Here is an 11,419-nt window from a genome sequence, read left to right as displayed (position 1 = left end):
CACACACACACACACACACACACACACACACACACACACACACACACCGTGCTCTGCAGCCTTCAGGCAAAACCAGAGGCAGAACACAGTCAAGTTCCCAGGCTCCCCTTGTGTCCCATCTGATAACTATGCCTCTGGTTTTTTGTTTTTGTGTATTCTGGAAATTACTGAGACAGCTTGTGAGCTGAATACCTCAAGAGTGCTACACAGGGGAACACTGAAGGCTGCGCTGTCCCGATGTACCAGGGAGCCTCTGGCTGGAGGGGAAACTGCAAGAACAAGGTCTCTCCCACCTCCCGCTCCAGGAACCCTCCCGCCCAGGGCCAGATGGGTCCTCAAGCTCTTGATGGAGGAGGGAGATGTGTGACCCCCAACAGTGCCCACTCAATTCCAGACAACATGAACTTTTCCTGATTCTTAGATAAACCACATGATCCAACAAAAGGACCCATCTTTATTCAGCACAAAAATGGCTCAGCAGCCTGAGATATTCACCATCTCCAAGGCAGGGACTAAATGGGCCACTGGAGGGCGGGGGCACAGATTTGGGAGAGGAGGAGGTCGGAGGACTTTACTGGCATTAAAGTAATCTTTCTGATCATTGGCCCGATCTTTGCACTGTAGAGGCAGCTTGCCAAGGTAGCGAGGCCCTCTCACTGGAGTTGTGCCGGCAAGAGGCAAGACACTAACAACCAATTGCTGGGGCATTTAGGAACTAGACAGAGAATTTAAACACAGCAGTTTCCAAACAGGCGCCACCATGAAGACAGGAGGACTCCCCTGCACTCAGTCCTTCTATTTTATGAATTGGGATTCTTCATAAAATGATCATTTTCAATAAAGGTTCCATTGCTTTAAAACAAAACTTTGAAAACAACTGAACTGGATGACTGCTAAGGTTCCTTCCTACTTTCAGACTCCTTGTTCTGGGTATTAAGTATCTGGGTGCCCAGAATAGTCGATAATACCTGAACCATAATCAACCTCCTTATAATAACTTCTAATATATGAATATAAACTATCCTACAGCATAAACAACCCAACATGACACTGATTTCACCTTCCACTGAAAAAGTTAAGTTCAACCTCCTTGGCTTGAACAGGGGTGGCAGAGCTGCTTCATTATTTACCTTTTACTCTTTGTCGCTATGAGAAAATGGTGATGACATCTTTTTGGCCAGATGGAACTGATGGGAGATTTATGGAGCAGCTGAGAACTGTCAAAGCCAGGCCAGGCCGATCCCACAAGACAATGACCATGGCCTTTTCATCAAGGAGCACGTTGCTTTCTGGAATCCACTAACACAAGAGGTTCATATCTACCCAGTCATCAGCAAGATTATCCCAACACCCCACCAGCTGCCGCCACCCAATCCGGGGGCCTCCGTTCCTGCTCTTGAGGGATGACATGTGAGTGCACAGGACTTACCCATCACCCATCATCACACCACACCACCCCCGCCCCAGTCTGGCACCCACAGCCCTCCCAGAGTGGGAAACTTCATCCAATGCCTTCTCCGTTACAGAGATTTCAGAAATTAGTCACAGAAAGGAGGGAGGGAAGACAGTGGAGGTTTCCTGAAGGAACCAGTAACAAGATCTGGGCTGTTTCACCTCGAGGTCACAACAGCTCAGACTGTCCCTGAGTTAGCACTGAGTGGTCAAGAATGAAATCAACCTCTGCAAACCCTCCACTGACTTGTCCACCACCTACTTTGTACAAAGAGCTTCCTTAAGGCAGGGCCTCCAGCAGATGGGCCTCCCCATTCACTGAGCCTTTCTCTTTGGAAATGTTGATCCTTTCCCCACCGCCAGCCTCAGAAGATGGTCCCAGTGCCCACCCATTATCAGAAAGAGGCGAAGGAATTGGAGACTAGAGTCCAGCATTTGTTTGAAACAAGGGTTTAGAAGAGCTTCCCATCCTTATCTTGTAAAGATACACGCATGGACTCCTGTGGCTTTGGTGACCATATGCCCTACTCCGCATAGGACAGTCCCAGTTTGTTCCTCTTGTTGTCCCAGAATTGTCACTGATATCACTGCCTTTCACTCTCAGAAGTCCCTGTTTGGACAATAAACTAGGCAGTCCCTCTACCTTGGGCCCGGTCACCACCTATGCTTTTCACTAAGAATCTGGAAAGCCACAGGTAGCCCGGCAAGCCAAGAGATGTGGGGATTTTAAAAAAAAAAAAGCCAGAGATAACATATATTTCAAAAATAAATTTTAAAAAGCCAAAGCCAAAGAGCGGCGATGTTCGTTAGTTTGTAACAGGGAAACATGGAAACAATCCAAATGTCTATCAATAGGAAATGGTTTAATCAATCAAGGCTTGTAATATGGAATACTCTCCATCAATTTAAAAGAAAAAGGTGGATCTATATGTACTAACATGGAAAGATCTCCAAGGCAGTTTGGTAAGAGAAAAATAGCAAATGGTTGATCAATGAAACAGGAATGATCCCGGTTGTCTTTTCTTTGTACTTGTGAGTATAGATGTATGAAAGGTCTAGAACAACACCGTCTAATAGGAATATAATGTGAGCCACTATGTAAATTAAAATTTTCAAGGTCCATATTTTTACAAAGCGAAATTTATCTTATGGAACCCAATGTATCTAAAATATGATGTAAATCAATATAAAAAATTATTAATCTTATTTTGCTTATTTTGTACTAAATCCTCAAAATTGCACTTACAGCAGTCTCAATTCTTAGGACCCACATTTCAAGGGCTCAAAAGCCACATGTGGCTTAGGGTTACGGTATTATTCAACAGCTCAGGGCTAGAAGGACACATACCAGGTAACAAGTTATCTCTGGAGAGGGAAGTGGGATTAGGAAAATGGAGTGATTTGTCTAGGATTTTGAAATTTTTACAATGAGGATATATTCACTACTTACATAATTTTATAAAACAACAAGAACTGGACATTTTTAAAAATAAGGAGCCAGAACATGAGATGTGAAACGAACAAAATCTATGAATGAGCTTTGTGGAAACACAGTATTAAAATCAATGCATCAAAAATAAATAAATAAGAATAAAATCAATTAATCAGCCAAAGAGTGTCTGCATTTTTGTTAAGTTTGGCCACAGCCAGCCTCAAGAGCCATGGGGCTGCACTAGCCTGCCCAGCCGCTGAAAGCCAGCTTCCTGAGGGCCGCTTTGCTTGTTCTCCACCTAGAAACGGGAGCCACGGTGCATCCCTGAGGAGTCTGTCACATCAGAGAGACGGGACACTGCTCTCAAATACTTAGACTGAAGCTCTGTCAATGCGCACACAGGAAAACCTGTGCCATCAGAATAGCCTGGGGAGCCTGTTTTAAAAGCAGACTCTCGAGCCCCGCAAAATAGGTGTTTCTGAGGCAGGGCCCAAGAATCTGTAATATACAAGAACTCCAGGGGATTCCTAAGCCCAGCTAGGATACAAAAGAACATCCTTCTCTTCTAGCCAACTTTCCACTGCCAGATTCCTGGCTAGAATCTGATTCCACCTAGAATCGTGCTGCCAAAAACCGGTGGAAGATAGGAAGTCCACTCAGAACTCCCCTGCCCCACCCTACAGGAAGATGATCTTCTCTCACTGTACGTACTGAATGATGCTTAAAGACCCCACAACATAGAAACAGGCCATCTCTTGGTAAAGACTGCCTTATCCAGAATCAGCCCTGCTTCTAACGCTCCAAATCAAAGACTCAGGCTGGTGGACCAAGGCCTGCCCTCAGCCCCTGTTCCTATTGTGGCAATGCAAAAGTTGTTTCTTTCTACTTCCACCATCCAGGAGACTGGGACACCCGGGTGGAAGGTTTTCCCTTAAGGTGAGACCTTGTGTCTATTTGGTTTTTGTTGTTGTTTTTTACATCCTTTTCTTTCCTTCTCTTAAAACAAACCAAACATGCAATTCACTGTTTAAAAGGATGGAGGGAGCGTGGAGGCAATTTCTTTTTTTTTTTTTTTCCCATTTCAAAAAGCTTTATTGCGTAGTGCTTGTTTAGAACATTTACATTGAATGTAATTACTGATACAGTTAAGATTAAATCTACCACCATGCTATTTGTTTCCTAATTATATCATTTCTTTATTTTTTGCCTCTCTTTTCCTGCCCTCCTTTTCATTAATGGAGTCTTTTTAATGATCTCATTATTTACTCTGCTACTGGCTTACTGACTATGCCTCTTTGCTTTACATTTGTAGCTGTTGCTCTAGGGTTTATGCTAAATATCTCCAAATACTACTATACCTCTTCATGTGCAGTGTAGGAACATTACAACAGCAAAGTTTTTCCCTCTTCCTATCCTTTGTACTAAGTGTTGTACATTTTATTTTTGTGTTATTATTCATGGCCATTTCCATAATCTTTCAAATGTATTTTTTTAATAAATTTATTTTATTTCTTTATTTTTGGCTGTGTTGGGTCTTTGTCGCTGCGCGTGGGCTTTCTCTAGTTGTGGCGAGTGGGGGCTATTCTTCATTGCGGTGCGTGGGCTTCTCACTGCGGTGGCTTCTCTTGCTGTGGAGCACGGGCTCTAGACACGCGGCCTTCAGTAGTTGTGGCACGTGGTCTTCAGTAGTTGTGGCTCGTGGGCTCTAGAGCACAGGCGCAGGGGCTTAGTTGCTCCACGGCATGTGGGATCTTCCCGGACCAGGGCTCGAACCCATGTCCCCTGCATTGGCAGGCGTATTCTCAACCACTGTGCCACCAGGGAAGCCCCAAGTCTTCCTAGCATCTCAAGCTCAGGAACTTGTGGTCCACAAGTCTCTATTTGCAGTGGTTGGTATTCATATAGAGCTTCCTCAAGCTTTTGAATGGGTGCTAATGAAATATGTTGACCCATTTTGATGTCTGTGGAAAATGTCACTGGTTTTATAGGTTTAGGTTTTTCAAGTTGCATTTCCAACTGGGTAGATCTATGTTTATGCTGAGCCAAAAGTAGAGCAACGGGGAGATCAGAACTCTCCAGTTCATCTAACAAAGCCTGCTTATTCTTCCTTTTTAGAATCTGCTGCAGTTGTTCTTCTTTTTGTATAAATAGTCTTCTTTGTTCATTTTCCTGTCGTTCTACCTCTAAAGCTTCTTCCAATTCCTCCTGTTCCCGAGTCGGCTTTAACTTATTTTTCTGAATGACATCTTTGTTTTCCTTTTGGTCTATCTCCATTTTCTTTTCGGTGTTGTCCAAATCCACGTTGTTGGTCAGGTTGAAAACAATTTCCTCCACTTCTTCCAGGAAATCATTATATTCTCTTAGACTAGGAAAGTCTTCTTCCCTTTTATTGTATATCTTTAGCACGTTTTTCTGAATCTCAACTTCCTGTCAACAGTAGGATCTTCAAAGAGTTGTACCCTGAAGTTGCTCTTTCTAAGTGGAGTGCCACACTCAGGACAGTTTCCAGCTCCTCTCACAAACCTCTCCCCGCCCCCCTGGGGAGGCATTTTCTTCAAAGGCATATTCCCAATAGTGAAAAGTTATTGCTTACATGTGTATAATATCTTTCCCCTGGTTTCTGGTTATTCTGGTCAATAACCTGAAATTGACAGGTGTGATTATCCTCATTAAAAAAAAAAAAAAAAGACAGGAGGTTAAGCGAGTTGGGGACGTGTGGGGAGGGAGAAATTAACCTTTACCCTCCCTGTTTGGTCTTGAGCTAGGTAGCGAATACAGAGGGTCACGGTTCATTTTCACGACAACAACGAGAAGCTGGTATAGTTACTCTTTTCATCTTCACAACTAAGGGAAGGAGTTGGCGGGCTCGCAAAGCTAGTGAGAGGCAGATTATCCACTGGACTCCTCCGGTGGTGCTCGAGCCCCTGCTTCACACAGAAGAGTTCCCTCTGACACAAAATGATTTACTGCCTACTTCACCCCCACTCAGCCACATTTAGCCGATTAAAAGAAAGGCCCTCTCACCATAGTTAAACAAGTAGATGAACGTTTTCATCAAAGCTAAATGTCCTTTAATCACCTGATGCCCACTCTCCGATTGGGACTGACGTGTATACACTGATGTGTATAAAACTGATGACTAATAAGAACCTGCTGTATAAAAAAATATTAAATAAAATTCAAAAATTAGAAAAAAGAGAAGTAATCACAATGTCAAGTATGTAATACCTTTCACTTCCACCTTGAAAAGCATGGATATTAAAGTGCTAATATAAAATAAAAAATCATCTGATGCCCACTCTCCTTCCCTGACACCTGGCCGCTGTCAGGCTCCTAGTAGAGGAGAGAGAGGAGGGAGAGGAGAGATTTCCTTCGCCTCACCCACAGCAGCCCTCCGAGGCCAGGCTGGGGGCATTCCGTCACACCTGGGAACTCCTTTCCCTGGAAGTTTCTCCCCGCGCTTCCCGCCTCCTCACCACCCCCCACCCCCCACCCCCCATCGACACCTCCATCACCATCTCTCTTCGCTCTCAATCTCTCTTTTCTCTTTCAACCTTCCTTCCTCTCTTCCGGTCCTCTAGGAAAAGCAACCAGCAGCTAAGGCAGCCCAGCAGAATGAAGAGCGGGCAGACGGACCCGTGTGTGGGGCAGCCTCGGCAAGTGAGAAGGTCAAGGTGAGGTGCAAGAGAAGCGAGAGCGAGGAGGAAGCCCGGGAGCGGGGCGTGGCCTGCGCCGCGGTGACAGTCTATCCAGATGTTCTCTTGGTGAAGCTCTGCCTTATCTCTCTTCAGAGGGAGGAGACGCCTCTTAGATCTAAAGAGTTCTGGGTGGCGCTCACCACGGAAACCCGAGAAGGTTCGGCACCCAGGCCCAGGCCCAGTTCTCTTGGAACCCCTCCTCACCCCCACCCCGCCCAGGATGTTGCCCCAGGATGTTGCCGGGGCCTAGACACCATCTCCGACACTTCTGCTGCAGCTCTAAATCTGACCATGTTTGCTTCATCCAAGGCTTTCCCTTCTGCAGGTCTGAGCCCCCAGATGTAACATCCCTTGGTTGTCTCCCCTGAGCCCCCCGAGGAGGGAGACATAAGCAGGTGAACCTGATCAGGGCGCACTGGAAGGCTGAATCACAACCACGGAAAGATCCCCTTCCTGTGCAGGAGGCACTGCGCACGCGCAGAGACTTCGCCCAAAGTCACTGCTGGGTGGGTTTCAAATGATCAATTCGAAAGCATTTGCTGTACACCCACAACCTGCCTGGAAGTGTGTTAGAATGTATTCTCTGCCCTCAGATACCTGAAGACAAGGTAACGCACGGGAAGACAGGCACTTCCTAAACGGAAAAGCAGCGCCCAGAGGCAAGGGGTTACTCTTACTCTGCACAATTATTTTTATGCTTACTGTAGTACTATGGCTTTATAGTTGGAGCAACAAAATGGTTTCTCACACCTCCTCTGCTCCTCACCCCTACATTCCCCAAGCTCCACTCCAGCTTACAACCTTTGCCAACGCCACTCTAGAATGTTTTTAAAAGATGAGGGGGGAGCCCTTCCCTGGTGGCGCAGGGGTTAAGAGTCCGCCTGCCTATGCAGGGGACACGGGTTCGCGCCCCAGTCCGAGAAGATCCCACATGCCACGGAGCGGCTGAGCCCGTGAGCTATAGCCGCTGAGCCTGCGCGTCCGGAGCCTGTGCTCCGCAACGGGAGAGGCCACAACAGTGAGAGGCCCGCGTATCGAGAAAAAAAAAAAAAAAACGACAGGGGGTGCAAAAAGAGAAAATGCTAAGGCCCTCCAACCACCTTCTTTTGTGGTTATTTGCAGTTTAGAACTATGGAGGGAAGGAGGTCTAACACTGGAGCCAAAATGAAGACACAGTACAGGTGGAAGGCCTGAAATCATCTTGGGTCAACTTTCCCACAGCAGGCCTGTCTGCTTTTTTTCCCTTAACAGCCTTGTGTTCTCCATTCCAGGTTAACTCCATCACCAATAATACTATTAAGGGCCCCTGTTTAGCAAGCACCTACTACCAAGCAAACAGTATGCTAAATCTTTTTGCTTGAACAATGTTCTGGTTATCTACAGCTGCCTAACAAACCATCCCAAAACTTAGTGATATGAAAACAACCATTTTATTATATTCAATGATCCCGTGGGTCAGGAATTTGGACAGGACATAACAGGGATGGCTTGTCTCTGCTCTATGAAGCCTGGGGCCTCAGCTATGAAAACTGGAACAGCTGGTGCTGGAATCATCTGGAAGCTGCATCACTCACAGGTCTGGCTCCTGAGCTGGAATGACTAGAAAGCTGGTTCATCCGGAACTGTCAGTCAGCGGACTTGCACGTGGTCTCTTCCTATGGCTTGAGCTTCCTCACAGCATGGTGGCCTCAGGGTAGTCAGACTTCTTATGTGGTACCTCATGGCTCCAAGAGCAAATGTTCCAGCAAACAGAAAAACAAGTTACATGGCTTTTTCTGATCTAGCCACACAAGTCATGTGGTGTCACTTCTATAGTATTTTACCAGTTATATTGATTGAAGCAGTGTCAAACCTGCCCCACATTCAAAGGGAAAGGACATACCCACCTACCCCACCCCCCATGGGAGAAGGGCCAAAGAATCTTTGCTTTACTACACTGTCTTCTTTAATTCCCAAACAGTCATCTTTTGAAGAAGTATGAGTATTATTCCCATTTTACAGATGGGAACATCGAGGTTCAGGGAGGTTAAACAATGCAAACAGCCCTACTCCAAAGCTTGAGCTCCAAATCACTGCCCACAAGACTCACTGCCTGGCATTTCTGATGCCTTCCTTTATTCTGGATGCTCCCCAAAACCACCCCCAGCCCAAACTCCAGGACCCTTCTTTCCTCACCTCTTTCTGTTGGTTTACCTGCTCTGAATTCCCTTCTGTCCTGGAAGTAGCCAATGATACTTCCACCTCCATCCCACATCCCATCTTCACCAGCTTTGGGGCCCAGGATGGAAATTTCAAGGAAGGCAGCCCTCCAGGTTTGACCAATCTCTAATGTCAGCCACTTGTGGGCTCTTCATGATCTTTTAGGCCAGAGTAGGAATGGCCTTTGTCCTATGGAATCCCCACTGACTCAGGGCAGCTGGTTCAGTGGCCTGGGGCCCTGATGCACCCAGCCTTCATTCTGCCATTGGCCCATAGCCAGTCCTAACTGGGAAACAAAACCCCACCATTGTTTGAGTATCTCCTTTATATATTATCATCAGTGCCTTAAAATAAAAAAGAAGGCTTTAGGAAGACAAATGGTAAAAATACTGGTAGCATACACTAAAATGACAAAAGGATACTAGCTAATATAAAGAGCTCATAAAAATCAATAAGAAAAAATGAAGATCTCAATAGATAAATAGATAATGCAAATAGGTGATACATTTTTTAAAAGAAAAATACAAATGGATTACAAACATTTGAAACTAATCAAAATAATTTAAAATAATTATAGTCTGATGTTTTCACCTCATATATTTGTAGAGATTCATAAAATGAGAATTCCCAAATTGCTTTCCAGAAGGATTGTACACAGTTATACTCATGTTTCACTCATGTTCTAAGAGAGGGGCTCTTCCTGGGCTGCAGCAATCAGGAAGCAGGACTAGGATTGTGACCTTAAGAGGGTGTAGGATATCTCATCTACATCTCTACATTTACATTGTCTATGTTTTAAAAACCCATGGAGTTTAAATTATCCCACTTAGATTGCTATGTAAATATTTGATCTACCACAATGCATAAAAAAGGATACATAATCGTGATTTCTGCCCTCTCCTTCAAATCCAAAGGGTTTTATTGGAGTTTCCCCTATTTAATGAGTGACTAAAATATTCTTAGCAGAAACAATGCTCTGGCAACTATGAGGAAAACAAGCAGAATCAAACATGTGTTATGTCTTCAAGGAGTTTACCATGGATGGCAGGGCTGGTTGCCCAGAACCCAAGAAGCTACTCAGCCACAGACACCCCAGACATGTGAACCAGCAGTGCTACTGCCTCAAGGTCAGAACCATGTCACAAGGCCAGAGCCAAAAATGGATGCTATGGCATTCAGAGAGTAAAAATGCAAATCACAAACTGGGAGATGATATTCACAATAAGTAAATATCCAACAAGACACTGGTATCCAAATATATAAAGAATTCCCACAACCCAATAAGAAAAAGACAAAAGATTTAAACAGGCCCTTCGCAAAATAGGATATTCAAAAAGCCAATGAACGTTTGAAAAGTTGCTCGACTTCATTAGTCAGGAGGGAAAGGCAAAATAAAACCACACTGAGATAGCCCTACACTCTCATCAGAATGGCTTAAAATTAAAAACTGACTACACCAAGTGTTGGCAAGGATGTGGAGTGACTGCAATTCTCCAACACTGCCAGCATGAGTATAAACTGGTACAACTGTAAATTGGAAAACTGTTGAGTAGAATCTACTAAAATTGAATTTATGAATATCCTCTGGCCCAGCAATTCCACTCCTAGATATATACCCAATAGAAATGTGTTGTTCAACACATTTGTTGTTCAACAGCGTATGTTCAACAAAAGACATGTGCTAGGGTGTCCATAGCAGCACTCACTATTCATAACAGTCAGAAACTGGAACCCACCCAAAAGCACATCAAGAGAGAAAGGGTCTAAAAAAGAATGAAATATTGCCATTTGCAGCAACATGGATGAACCTAAAGATTATCATACTAAGTGAAGTCAGACAGAGAAAGACAAGTATTATATGACATCACTTATGTGTGGAATCTAAAAAATAATACAAATGAACTTATTTATTAAACAGAAACAGACTCATAGACATAGAAAACAAACTTATGGTTACCAAAGGGAAAAGGGGGGTACGGATAAATTAGGAATATGGGATTAACAGATACACACTACCATATATAAAATAGATAAACTCTTAGAGGAAAACATAGGCAGAACACTCTTTGACATAAATCACAGCAAGATCTTTTCAATCCACCACCTAGAGTAATGAAAATAAAAACAAACCATAAACAAAAGGAAAAGACAACCCTCTCGCCGGAATGGGAGAAAACATTTGCAAATGAAGCAACTGACAAAGGATTAATCTCCAAAATATACAAACAGCTCATGCAACTCAATATCAAAAGAACAAACAACCCAGTCAAAAAATGGGCGGAAGACCTAAATAGACATTTCTCCAAAGAAGACATACAGATGGCCAAGAAATGCATGAAAATGTTCTCAACATCACTAATTATTAGAAAAATGCAAATCAAAACTACAATGAGGTATCACCTCACACCAGTCAATGGCCATCATCAAAATATCTACAAACAGGGCTTCCCTGGTAGCGCAGTGGTTGAGAGTCCGCCTGCCAATGCAGGGGACGTGGGTTCGTGCCCCAGTCCGGGAGGATCCCACATGCCGCGGAGCGGCTGGGCCCGTGAGCCATGGCCGCTGAGCCTGCGCGTCCGGAGCCTGTGCTCCGCAACAGGAGAGGCCACAGCAGTGAGACGCCCGCGCAAAAAAAAAA

At 44.5% G+C, this 11,419-nt stretch overlaps 1 protein-coding gene across 1 annotated transcript; it reads right to left on the bottom strand.

Moving 5' to 3' along the window:
- Positions 1–3,104: 3,104 nt before the first annotated feature.
- Positions 3,105–10,151, bottom strand: LOC114892169 (CDK-activating kinase assembly factor MAT1-like). Its single transcript, XM_029216837.1, is given in 5 exon segments — positions 3,105–3,182; positions 4,703–4,845; positions 4,957–5,313; positions 5,316–5,407; positions 10,075–10,151. Coding segments are annotated over 5 exon segments (747 nt in total).
- Between the last annotated feature and the right edge of the window lie 1,268 nt (positions 10,152–11,419).

The sequence above is a fragment of the Monodon monoceros genome, unplaced genomic scaffold (assembly GCF_005190385.1).
Source record: "Monodon monoceros isolate NGI ecotype Baffin Bay Population unplaced genomic scaffold, NGI_Narwhal_1 Super_Scaffold_12, whole genome shotgun sequence".
NCBI lineage: Eukaryota > Metazoa > Chordata > Mammalia > Artiodactyla > Monodontidae > Monodon > Monodon monoceros.
Note: the sequence above shows the minus strand (reverse complement) of the source record. Positions and strands in the feature narration are given on the sequence as shown.